This window comes from Mytilus galloprovincialis, chromosome 3 (genome assembly GCF_965363235.1).
Source record: "Mytilus galloprovincialis chromosome 3, xbMytGall1.hap1.1, whole genome shotgun sequence".
Lineage (NCBI taxonomy): Eukaryota > Metazoa > Mollusca > Bivalvia > Mytilida > Mytilidae > Mytilus > Mytilus galloprovincialis.
Genome location: NC_134840.1, coordinates 12,486,744 through 12,500,545, shown reverse-complemented (window position 1 = coordinate 12,500,545; position 13,802 = coordinate 12,486,744). Strand labels below are relative to the sequence as shown.

At 30.8% G+C, this 13,802-nt stretch overlaps 1 protein-coding gene across 3 annotated transcripts in view; it reads right to left on the bottom strand.

Moving 5' to 3' along the window:
* LOC143067201 (dynein axonemal heavy chain 2-like) overlaps nt 1-13,802 on the bottom strand; it is a 90,129-nt gene that overhangs the window by 32,427 nt on the left and 43,900 nt on the right. For all 3 annotated transcript variants that reach the window (XM_076240296.1, XM_076240297.1, XM_076240298.1), the window contains 10 exons: nt 13,396-13,620; nt 12,646-12,750; nt 12,166-12,354; nt 10,089-10,174; nt 9,605-9,735; nt 8,953-9,102; nt 8,301-8,468; nt 7,782-7,942; nt 5,208-5,347; nt 4,160-4,292 (listed from right to left, as the gene is read on the bottom strand). In XM_076240296.1, coding sequence (XP_076096411.1) covers nt 4,160-4,292; nt 5,208-5,347; nt 7,782-7,942; nt 8,301-8,468; nt 8,953-9,102; nt 9,605-9,735; nt 10,089-10,174; nt 12,166-12,354; nt 12,646-12,750; nt 13,396-13,620 — 1,488 coding nt within the window. The remainder of the gene's footprint in view (nt 1-4,159; nt 4,293-5,207; nt 5,348-7,781; nt 7,943-8,300; nt 8,469-8,952; nt 9,103-9,604; nt 9,736-10,088; nt 10,175-12,165; nt 12,355-12,645; nt 12,751-13,395; nt 13,621-13,802) is intronic.

The window sequence follows — 13,802 nt, the reverse complement described above, 5'->3', positions numbered from 1 at the left end:
TTAACCATATGTAAAGATGGATGGAGGAAACCTGTATAATATGTAAAAGGGAGACAGGAGGCTATAACATTATTATATATATAGAAAGGCCCAAGCCATGACAGTTGTGATTGCTGCTTCATATAAACACATCCTTATCCTGGTTTATGCTCTTGAATATAAACTTTTTGTCAATATAAAAAATAAATGCAAATTATTTCAACAAAAGTGTTATAACAATTTAATAAATACATGATAGCATGTTGTCAGTGGCTTCAAGAGATCAGAATAAAGATGGTTTTAACAGCTTTGTAACAGTTTGCAGGAGATACATTATAGTCAAGCTGTGGTGGACAGACCCTGAAGCCATTTTGTTTTGTTTTGTTTTCACTAACGCTATGTGAACCTCACCTTCTTTTTCTGAAAATTCAAAATATATCTCAGACAATTAGAAATATATTCATTTATGGTATACTGATTAGATGAAACTCTGAAACTTCAATACCTTAATTTTAGGTTGAGTAATTATCTTCTCATGCAGTGTTAACTGTCTTTTATCAGATTATGAAATTTTCTCACCTTACTGGGCTGGTAATGAAATAACAACAAAACACAAATTCATTTGTATTTTAGGATAAGTATGTTGTATTTTATTCCTGTATCAGTGTAGTTGTTGTATTTTATTTATCTGTGTACTGACTTATTCATCTTAATCCTGAATCAATAAACTTACTTCAATAGTGTACGTTATTCATGATTCAGTGTACTTATGCATGATTCAGTTTACTTTTTTATCTTAATCAGTGAACTAACTTATTATTTTTTATTCCTGATGAGTGTACTTATTGTATATTATTTCTGAATCAGTGAACTTATTTATATTATTCCTGATTCAGTGTTCTTATATCTTATTCCTGAATCAGTGAACTTATTGTATATTATTCCTGATTCAGTGTTTTTATTGTATCTTATTCCTGAATCAGTGAACTTATTTATATTATTCCTGATTCAGTGTTCTTATTGTATCTTATTCCTGAATCAGTGAACTTATTGTATATTATTCCTGATTCAGTGTTTTTATTGTATCTTATTCCTGAATCAGTGAACTTATTTATATTATTCCTGATTCAGTGTTCTTATTGTATCTTATTTCTGAATCAGTGAACTTATTGTATATTATTCCTGATTCAGTGTTTTTATTGTATCTTATTCCTGAATCAGTGAACTTATTAATATTATTCCTGATTCAGTGTTCTTATTGTATCTTATTCCTGAATCAGTGAACTTATTGTATATTATTCCTGATTCAGTGTTCTTATTGTATCTTATTTCTGAATCAGTGAACTTATTTATATTATTCCTGATTTAGTGTTTTTATTGTATCTTATTTCTGAATCAGTGAACTTATTTATATTATTCCTGATTCAGTGTTCTTATTGTATCTTATTTCTGAATCAGTGAACTTATTGTATATTATTCCTGAATCAGTGAACTTATTGTATCTTATTCCTGAATCAAGTGAACTTATTGTATATTATTCCTGATTCAGTGTTTTTATTGTATCTTATTTCTGATTCAGTGTTCTTATTGTATCTTATTCCTGAATCAGTGAATTATTGTATCTTATTTCTGAATCAGTGAACTTATTTATATTATTCCTAATTCAGTGTTCTTATTGTATCTTATTCCTGAATCAGTGAACTTATTGTATATTATTCCTGATTCAGTGTTCTTATTGTATCTTATTTCTGAATCAGTGAACTTATTGTATATTATTCCTGATTCAGTGTTTTTATTGTATCTTATTTCTGAATCAGTGAACTTATTGTATATTATTCCTGATTCAGTGTTCTTATTGTATCTTATTTCTGAATCAGTGAACTTATTGTATATTATTCCTGAATCAGTGAACTTATTGTATCTTATTCCTGAATCAGTGAACTTATTGTATATTATTCCTGATTCAGTGTTTTTATTGTATCTTATTTCTGATTCAGTGTTCTTATTGTATCTTATTCCTGAATCAGTGAATTATTGTATCTTATTTCTGAATCAGTGAACTTATTTATATTATTCCTAATTCAGTGTTCTTATTGAATCTTATTCCTGATTCAGTGTTTTTATTGTATATTATTCCTGATTCAGTGTTCTTATTGTATCTTATTCCTGATTCAGTGTTCTTATTGTATCTTATTCCTGATTCAGTGTTTTTATTGTATCTTATTCCTGAATCAGTGAACTTATTTATATTATTCCTGATTCAGTGTTCTTATTGTATCTTATTCCTGAATCAGTGAACTTATTTATATTATTCCTGATTCAGTGTTATTATTGTATCTTATTCCTGATTCAGTGAACTTATTTATATTATTCCTGATTCAGTGCTCTTATTGTATCTTATTCCTGAATCAGTGAACTTATTTATATTATTCCTGATTCAGTGCTCTTATTGTATCTTATTCCTGAATCAGTGAACTTATTTATATTATTCCTGATTCAGTGTTCTTATTGTATCTTATTCCTGAATCAGTGAACTTATTTATATTATTCCTGATTCAGTGTTATTATTGTATCTTATTCCTGATTCAGTGAACTTATTTATATTATTCCTGATTCAGTGTTCTTATTGTATCTTATTCCTGAATCAGTGAACTTATTTATATTATTCCTGATTCAGTGTTATTATTGTATCTTATTCCTGATTCAGTGAACTTATTTATATTATTCCTGATTCAGTGCTCTTATTGTATCTTATTCTGTATTTAGTGAATTTATTGTATCTTTTTCATGATTCAGTGAACTTATTGTACTGAATTCCTGATTCAGTGTACTAATTCATAGTATTCCTGAATCAGTGTATTAACTTATTGTATCTTATTCCTGAGTCAGTGTTCTTACTTGTGTCTTATTCATAAACCAGTGTACTTTTTTCAAATGGAAAATTACTATTAATGTAAATCTTTATTTGATCAATAGATCAGTTTTCTATTTTTAAATTTATCTTATTTATGAATCCTAATATCTTGAGGACTAGAATCACTAGATTATAGTTATTTTATTCATTTATAAGAGTATATTTTGTAACAAGTTTTATAGTATGTACGGACTATCTTTTTTCAAAGTAGTGACAGTTCTTTGATCCCAGTTATGTAGTAAATGAATTTTCATATCTTATTCAACATAAAAGAACTTTTACTATTCAATAACTGAAGTAGAAGCTTTAATTCAGCACAAAACCCTGATTTAATTTCTTAAGAATTAGTTTTTATACATATCTAGATAGTTCAAATAAGAAAATCTAAATCTATTTTACTTTCACCATTAAAAAACTAAGCTTTAGACACATGTCTTTCTTTAATCTAATATATTCCCAAGACCTCTTTAATTCAATAAGTTAAGAAATATTTTGAAACTAATCCCTGCTCCATTCTTACCCATCTTCGTTTTTCTTCAGATTTGATTTGTTTCTTCTTTCAATTTAAATAAAGGGGTTAAAAACATAAGGCAAAACAAATTGATGTAAAATGGGTTTAATAAGAATCTCATGTATATCTGCAGAAAAGGGTAACAACTGAACAGAATGTTCTCTTTCAGATAGCAAATTCAAGCTGGTATGTTGTGCAAAGGTCACTCTGCAGTGCAATTCATCAGTACAATTATATGCACAGTTTTAATTTGTGGGACATAAAAATAGTTGGTGTGAATTGTCAAGAATAATCATGTTGTGAAAATAATTTTTTTATAAGTTTTAAGTGCAGCTTGTTAAAATATCAATAAAATTTGAAATCACAATAGGGATGTGTAATAAAAGGTATTGTATTTGGAAAAATCAGGAATTACAAACATGTGCAAATAATTTCAAATACACTTGTATAAAATATATTATTTCATCATATGAAAGCTCAAAATCTTGCATAGTACAACCTTATCATACCATCTCTTGACATGGAACACAAAAACACAATTGAAAAATACTGTTATGTGAAAAAAGAAAGAAAAAACTTGAGAGGAACTAATTTTCGATTTGAAAATACTAAAAAAAAATTAGAGAAAAAACGAATGAACATTTCAAAACAATTTATTAAGGGTCTCTTATCCTATTGATTACTTCAAAACCTAAAAAAAATGGTATAATAAGGTTTGACCTTGACCAATAGGTTAACAATACTGTTACCCGTACCTCATCATCACCTCCGATCTGAACTTCCATTAAATATTTATCTGCTACTTCCAGTAAAGCATCTGCTGGCCATTCACTGAACCAATCTATTGTTGTACAATTCACAAAGGCTGGGTACATACGAATACGGTTTCTATATAATAAAGCAAAGGCTGGGTACATACGAATACGGTTTCTATATAATAAAGTAAAGGCTGGGTACATACGAATACCGTTTCTATATAATAAAGCAAATGCTGGGTACATACGAATACCGTTTCCATATAATAAAGTAAAGGTTTCTAAAGAGTCTGTATTTTGAAGCAAAGAAAACAATCCCAATACTAGACAATCAAAGCTCAAAATTTTTTTTTTATTATGTTAATGATAAAACATGTATCTGCATTTATGTCAGGAATTCAAGGCCCTTTTCCCCTAATATCCTAATCATTTTATCCTTTTTGACTTATTAAATAGTTTATTATATTCCTGATGATACATCTTCATGTCTTTTTATATGAACAAAAGTAAAAATTAATTGATCTACATACTTGCCCATGATCAAAGGATCTCCAACTAGAATCATACACATACATGTATACATATATGTTGCCCCCATAAAATGTCTCAAACCAGATTCCAACATATTATATACATAAATATTGCCTACCTAAATGGTTCTACAACTGCACTCATAAAAATTGCCTACCTGAATGGTTCTACAATTGCACTCATAAAAATTGCCTACCTGAATGGTTCTACAAATGGATAATAAAAATTGCCTACCTGAATGGTTCTTCAAATGTACTCATTAATATTGCCTACTTGAATTTTTCTACAACTGGTCTCATAAATATTGCCTACTGGAATTGTTCTACAACTGGTCTCATAAATATTGCCTAACTGAACGGCTCCTAAACTGGTCTCATAAATAATGCTTACCTGAATAATTCTTAAACTGGTCTCATAAATATTTAAAAATAGTGCCTACCTTAATGGTTCTACAACTGGTCTCATAAATATTGCCTACCTGAATGATTCTTGGACTGGTCTTATAAAAATTGCCTACCTGAATGGTTCTCCAACTGGACTCATACACAACACAACATGGAGGTTGGCTCTAACTCGATCTATCAGGTATGCAAATATGCTCTGAGGGCTTTCGTCAATACCTTCTTTCTTGGCCGAGTCAATCAGAGCATTTCGCACCTAGTTTTCAAACACAAGATGCACAAAATTAATAATATAGCATGCATGTATTTGCCATGGTAGCTATCCTCTGTACAACTTGAGTCTGATGCAATCACATGCTTTGTCCTTGCTTGGAAATTATGCAGGTGTAAATAACACAGGTGTTAGTATGCAAACATTCAAAATAAAAAGCAATATTTTTACCTCACAGATGTTTGCCTCACATGGGTTTCTTTCAACTTTTTCTTTATATTTTATAACCCCCAAATCTTTATCTGAGGCAAAGTATTCAAAATATTACACAGTAACCCTTGATATATGTCATTATTTTGTTTCAAAACATGCATCCTAAATGGACTTCTTTCAAAATATTGCCAATTTTTTGTTATTTTTACTGCACTTTTCCTACAGTAAAACATTCATTTTTTAGAGACATTCTTTCCAGAACAAAAATTCTAGTATTCCAAAGTTTATATCTCAATAACAAGCAAAAGTACCTATCTTTATTTATCAAAAGTTTGGTGTTTAGTTTACTTTCTTTCCCTTTAGAAAAATACAGGTCATCCAGAAACCTGTAGTTATTTACAGTCTTATTCTTTTGCATACCACATCTAATTTTTACATTTATAAACGAACAAATTGTTGAATTCTAGAGGCAAACATCCTTTATCATTTAAAAAATAATCAAAAATGTATACATCTTTTATAAATAAATGAAAATGCTGTTTCAAGGTCATGCATAGAACTGTTAAAATGAGATTCTGGTATAACTAGATAATCATGCAAATTTTTATAATTCTTATTAATATTTGTAAACTTTCAATTTCATGTAACATTCTATCTATTCAGTCAAACATGCATATTATTTTCTTTATGTCTTTTATCAATTTAAAGTTACCTAACAATTAGAACAGATGTGCAATATACAAATCATGTGATATAAACATATCAAAATCTGCAGCTATCATAACAAAAAGCAATTGTAGTTAGTATTTAGTGTAAATTTATCTAAGTTTCCAAGCAAGGACTGCATTTCTTTGGAGTATCAAAGTTCTCACTGACTGAGTTCTGAAAGTCTGTCCATATATACAAACAAAGTGCAATAACACATACATAAGCAAAACAAACATAAAATCATTGTTTTAAAATCTCAACAACAATGTTTCAAAATATCCTTCCAAAAATCTTCAATAAATAAATGTTTTATTTTATTTCAGATCTGAGGTAAGTTAGTACAAGTGCATATAGCCAAAACCAACATATGGACAAACTTTCAGATTTGTTTATTTTTCCACTCAAACCCGGTGCTCACTCCACATATATGTGCATCTTACATTGAAACAAAGGGTTTTCCAAAATTCATAGAGATTAATTTACAAACATGATCAAAGTTTCAATATAATATAAATAATGTAAGAAAAAGATTTTTTTATATATTTTTTGATTGTGAACTTTATAATTATTAAATTTGGACTATTTAAATTATAATGAAATATTTATAAATACTTTGGAATACCCTTGTTCTTTATGTAAATAGTCTGCTTATTACATTGATAATAACATATTTACACCAACTTACACCAAGACAAAACACAAGTTGTACGAAACAAAACATATTGCGTGAAATATCACCCACTGCATTGAAACTGTACAGAGCATAATGGAGAGAAAAAAGTTATCTCCCTTTCAATACCCCCAAATAGTTGTCAAACATAACATAGAAGCCAGATTTTCTTCTGTATAAAAACAAATAAATGATCTGTACAGAATCAAAATATACACAAAAATATCATTTACATCCAAATACAAATATATGTATATAAAACATGAGGCCATTCAAAGAAAACCTAAGATTCTCAGCATCCTTTTGAAGAAAGCACAAACATGATTTAAGTGTTGTTTTCTTTTAATTTTCTGCTCCTGTTTAAAATCATTTAATAGCTTTAAATGGCGTACTTTAGATGAGCTAAGAAAAAAATAATACCAGGAGAAAAATCAATTAATCAATTCTATATGGCCTCATGTTTTATCTTTCTATACGTTATTCATGAACTTCAATGACCTTTTCCCAAAATGTATAATAATTATGACTATGAGAATCGACCAAAAAAAATAGGATTTTTAAGCAGCATCATGACACTTCCTTGGCATAACAATGAGAGAAGATTGCAGCATGATATCACCAATGGATTGTGATGAACTTTTTTTATTTAGAATTCAATTGAGAATAATTTAAAAATCTAAAATAAAAAAAGTCATTCTTTAAGCCCTTTTAATAACCCTGTTTGACTCTCTCTTCAAAAATTGTAGCAGAGAGAATGTTTTTAACCATGAGCTTATCCTTGCGTTGAATTTCATGAAATTCTGGTCAAACTAGAACAAAAGTTATTCAGATATAACTGGTTCTACGAATAGAACTTCTGACCAATGACCAAAAAGGTCACCAACATACCTCCTCAAACTCATCAGCCTTATAGAGGTTAGGAACCTCTCCACTACTAAGAATGTTGTTGACATCCTCTAAGAATCCTTCCTCTACCACTTGAGTGTCATTAAAGATAAACACAGTTGCTTTGTTGTCAACTCCAGCCTGCCAGTATAGCCTCTTTAGATCTGAAATAGTGAAAATATGTTAGGAAACTCTCTAAAATAGAAATACCACTCATTTCCTCTAAATAGATATCTTAATTCCCTTCATTAGGTGTTCTTTAAAAGACACAGCTGGAGTGTTTTCTCAAGTCTGCAGGAATATGCGCAAGATCTTAAAAACTCCAAACAGATTAGACACCGCTAAAAATAAATTCCATTTATAAGACAAAAAAGCCTGTTAAATACCTTTTTAAATCTCAGATTTGTAATTAACAAAATACATCACATTTTGCATGATCAAATCTTAATTGTTTGCTTAAATTTTCATTTGATTTTTATAATTCATCCCTGAGAACTGAACAAAATGTATCCTAAAACTTGCCATCTCTAAATTCTGTTTTACGATAATGTTTGGTGACTTCAATCTGGAAGGTTGCCATCTCACACATGTATGATGATAGCCTGGTCAAACTCTGTCTACCACTGCCACCAATACCAATCAATAACATGTTACCACGAGGCTGTCTGATTACACGTACAATCTTTGATACTGTAAAATACAAAGTAGTCCATTGTTATCTAGGTATTGTAAATCATTTTACTACAAGACTGTTTGATAACAGGTAAAATGCTTCTTATTGTTACAAAAATTACATCAAATTTGAATTTACCTTTACTACTGGTCTGATGCTGTTTCATTACATCAAAACATCTGGGATACATCACTTCTTTTTGGGCAAATATGTATGATCCCTTTTAAATAATGGATAACTGTCATGCTAGTTCCATGCTAATTTCCTTTTTTCATACTTATCTAAATCTATGGGACAACAACCATCATAATTGTTTTCATAATCTAAATCATACAAAATACCTCATATTTTGTATTTTGAATTTTGATATTTTTTAATATTATGGTTTTCTAAGCAAATCAGACTTTAGCATTACTTTAAGTGGGGTTTGGTTATCCAGTAGCTAGGTAGTCACAGATCAAGTAGAAGAAATGTTTTGTCCTGGTTTCCAGTCCTACTTACCATGTTCTATGGCATCTTTGAAGAGTACCAGATCCATGTGGACTACACCAGGTGAACCATTGTATTCCTCTAATAAGTCTACCATGTGTTTCTTTAGTTTGTTGACATCAGTTATATCTTCATATACAAGGTCTAGACTCATGTAATCACCTGGTAATCATACAAAATACATTTTACTAAACTCATGTAATCACCTGGTAATCATACAAAATACATTTTACAATCAATTTGAAATTTCTATTAGCTGATACACACAAGCGTTGTGACACAATAAACAGTTTTTTAGTACTTGAAAACAATGGACTACTTCCATGGAACTTTTGACTATTGATTGATTGATTGATGGGTGTTTAATGTCAAGCAGATTACATACATATTCAGGATGATAACAGATAATATCACATGACTGTACTTTATACTGGAGAGTTAAAGTTTGTAGTGTATAGGTCATTTCTAGCTAGTTTATCTGTCATCAAACTTACCAAATATTGGTGGGATCTTGTTGGGACATATATTATGATATGTCTGGTCAAACAAGGAGCCTAGTTTATCTGTCATCAAACTTACCAAATATTGGTGGTATCTTGTTGGGACATATATTATGATATGTCTGGTCAAACAAGGAGCCTAGTTTATCTGTCATCAAACTTACCAAATATTGGTGGGATCTTGTTGGGACATATATTATGATATGTCTGGTCAAACAAGGAGCCTAGTTTATCTGTCATTATTCCAATGAAATTTTCTGTGTCCTTTTCATCCACCAAACGATCAGAAAACACTCTGAAAAAGCAGGCAAAAATACTCTACATCAATACACAAATGTCATTATTTTTAAATGCTAAGAGACAATGGTAGAGAGGTATAGCTTATTATTCAGTATGGTTTTTTCTCATTGTTGAAACCCCTTCGGTGTCCTATATTTGTTTAAATCATTGTCCTTTGTTATCTGGTAGATAGTTGTCTCATTTGCAACCACAGCCATGTCTCCTTATTTTTATGGTGATGTATGAACATAACTTCTGGAAACACTGGGCCCTTTTTGAAAAGAGTATATTTTTCTTGATGAGAAGCTGTGATACAAGTGCAGTGTGTATACCTACTTTCTAAGATAATTCTTGTAACTTAAATCGTACCTGAAACATTCATGTATCCAGAGTCTTGTTATAGCTTGTTTTGTATCATGGAAATCTTTGTGGGCTCTCAACAGTCCCTGGAATATCTGTAAATAAAGATTTATCAATAATTAGTGCTACATGCAGATAAGTCAACATTTTCTGAGATCTCACACAAATATTCAAGGTAAATAATAACAAAGTAAAAATTATTTTAAAGAAGATTGAAATTATCTTGGTTGGTGTAGTATTTTACCTTAAAGATAACTCGCAAGTTAAAGAGATAATGTATCTTGGTTGGGGTAGTATTTTACCTTAGAGATATCTCGCAAGTAAAAGAGATAATGTATCTTGGTTAGGGTAGTATTTTACTTTAGAGATATCTCGCAAGTTAAAGAGATATTGTATCTTGGTTAGGGTAGTATTTTACTTTAGAGATATCTCGCAAGTTAAAGAGATAATGTATCTTGGTTAAGGTAGTATTTTACCTTAGAGATAACTCGTAAGTTAAAGAGATAATGTATCTTGGTTGGGGTAATATTTTACCTTAGAGATATCTCGCAAGTTAAAGAGATATTGTATCTTGGTTAGGGTAGTATTTTACTTTAGAGATATCTCGCAAGTTAAAGAGATAATGTATCTTGGTTGGGGTAGTATTTTACCTTAGAGATATCTCACAAGTTAGAGAGATATTGTATCTTGGTTAGGGTAGTATTTTACTTTAGAGATATCTCGCAAGTTAAAGAGATAATGTATCTTGGTTATGGTAGTATTTTACCTTAGAGATATCTCGCAAGTTAAAGAGATAATGTATCTTGGTTGGGGTAGTATTTTACCTGAGAGATAGCTCTCAAGTTAAAGAGATAATGTATCTTGGTTGGTGTAGTATTTTACCTTAGAGATATCTCGCAAGTAAAAGAGATAATGTATCTTGGTTAGGGTAGTATTTTACTTTAGAGATATCTCGCAAGTTAAAGAGATAATGTATCTTGGTTATGGTAGTATTTTACCTGAGAGATAGCTCTCAAGTTAAAGAGATAATGTATCTTGGTTGGTGTAGTATTTTACCTTAGAGATATCTCACAAGTTAAAGAGATAATGTATCTTGGTTGGGGAGGTATTTTACCTTAAAGATATCTCTCGCAAGTTAAAGAGATAATGTATCTTGGTTAGGGTAGTATTTTACCTTAGAGATATCTCTCAAGTGAAAGAGATAATGTATCTTGGTGGCAGTAGTATTTTACCTTAGAGATATCTCGCAAGTTAAAGAGATAATTTATCTTGGTTGCAGTAGTATTTTACCTTAGAGATATCTCTCAAGTTAAAGAGATAATGTATCTTGGTTGGGGTAGTATTTTACCTTAGAGATATCTCGCAAGTTAAAGAGATAATTTATCTTGGTTGCAGTAGTATTTTACCTTAGAGATATCTCTCAAGTTAAAAGAGATAATGTATCTTGGTGAGGGTAAAATTAAAATTGAGAATGGAAATGGGGAATGTGTCAAAGAGACAACAACCCGACCGTAGAAAAAAACAACTGCAGAAGGTCACCAACAAGTCTTCAATGTAGCGAGAAATTCCCCCACCCGGAGGCGTCCTTCAGCTGGCCCCTAAACAAATTTATACTAGTTCAGTGACAATGAACGCCATACTAATTTCCAAATTGTACACAAGAAACTAAAATTAAAATAATACAAGACTAACAAAGGCCAGAGGCTCCTGACTTGGGACAGGCGCAAAAATGCGGCGGGGTTAAACATGTTTGTGAGATCTCAACCCTCCCCTATACCTCTAGCCAATGTAGAAAAGTAAACGCATAACAATACGCACATTAAAATTGAGTTCAAGAAAAGTCAGAGTCTGATGTTAGAGGAAGTAATCAAAGAAAATAAACAAAATGACAATAATACATAGATAACAACAGACTACTAGCAGTTAACTGACATGCCAGCTCCAGACTCCAATTAAACTGAGTATTTTACCTTGGAGATAACTCGCAAGTTAAAGAACTAATGTATCTTGGTTGGGGTAATATTTGACCTTAGAGATATCTCACAAGTTAAAAAGATAATGTATCTTGGTTGCAGTAGTATTTTACCTTAGAGATATCTCTCAAGTTAAAGAGATAATGTATCTTGGTTGGAGTAGGTAAGAACTTGCTGACTACAGCAGTGTACATCTCAATAGTAGCTGTAGTAACAATATCTCCTATTGGCTTCACTTCTTCCTCAAAGTCTTGTAATTTCTGGTTGATCATACTTCCAAAAATTCTCTTTATCTGAGATTCCTGTAAGACAAAGGTTGTAAATAAATAAAATTTCTTGTTCGCAAATCAAAATTAAACAGTTTGAGAATAACAACCCATTTCAGTCCACTGTTTACACAATAATAAATATGAATTCATCAAAAGAAATGCTGCAAAGGAACCTTTTGAATGGCAATGAAAGTTTAACAAATAGAAATCATCTAAACTTCCAAGTAATCACATTGTCTTGAATCAAATAAAGTAACAAATATAAAATCTCTGAAAGAATTGTTTGTCCTTCTACCGATACTTCATCAACTAGAATATACTTACATGTGGGAATGTCATGTTGATCAAATTAAATCTGCTCTGAAGACGTGGAGAGATGACCATACGTCCACCACCAGGGGGCCCCATTGATGCTATGAGGAACATGTCCTGTAAATGAAAATATAGTGAAAACTTTAAAACAGAACTCGTCTAAACATCAACCCAACAATGTTAGATCTGTAAATTTGCTTTCGCAAATTTTTTTTGTTCTTCCCTCGCCGGGATTCGAACCCATGCTACTGAGATATCTTGACACCTAATCGCCTGCACTGTAACCGTCCCGCTAGACCACACGACCACCTGGGCTTCACAAAAATAAAGCTTTCAGTGGCCATGTGCTACCTAGCATCGTACTACAGTACATGATATATAAGGCATGGAGATGTTCTTGTTACAGATCAGCTCAATTATCTATAGTAAAGGATCCTACAAATTAATGCAATTTACAGTCACAGAAAATAAATATATTTATAAGTACGCCTGAGTCAGTGACAACTCTACAACAGATTTATGTATATACAACTCGTCTAAACATCAACCCAACAATGTTAGATCTGTAGAAAGCAAATTTTTTTGTTCTTCCCTGGCCATATATATAAAACCATTTTATGTACATTAATTTTCCACTTAAAGAGAAGGTAACAATATTTTACATAATAAGAATGATTAATAAGCAGTCTATGTGGTGACAATGTAGCAATCCTTATTTGAACTTTTATCTCATTTATACCAGAATCCATTATCAAAACCTACCCTGATTTCTTTCTGTGTTTGTTTCTCTCTGTCGTACCAGAATCCATAATCTAACCACAACTTCATCAACTCTAAAGGAGGCTGGGATCCAAATGTATCCTTGGCGGGCATGTTAAAATCATCCATGAATGTAAGAAGTTTCTTCCCACCGATTGGTACATATACTCCCTTAGTTCTCTTTTCTACTCTACTCTCTATTATTTCTTGTACTTGGTTGGATGTGGTCTGAAATAATCACATAGGCATTTTTCATTAAAATTAAGATAAATATGAAGGGGAATAAGCAGTCAAAATGAACTTGTGTTGAAATTATCAGAGTTTTCTTCAAATTTGTAATTTCAACAGTATAGTTAGATATTTTTTTTATTTTTTTACTTATAATCATTACCTAAATATATATATATTCA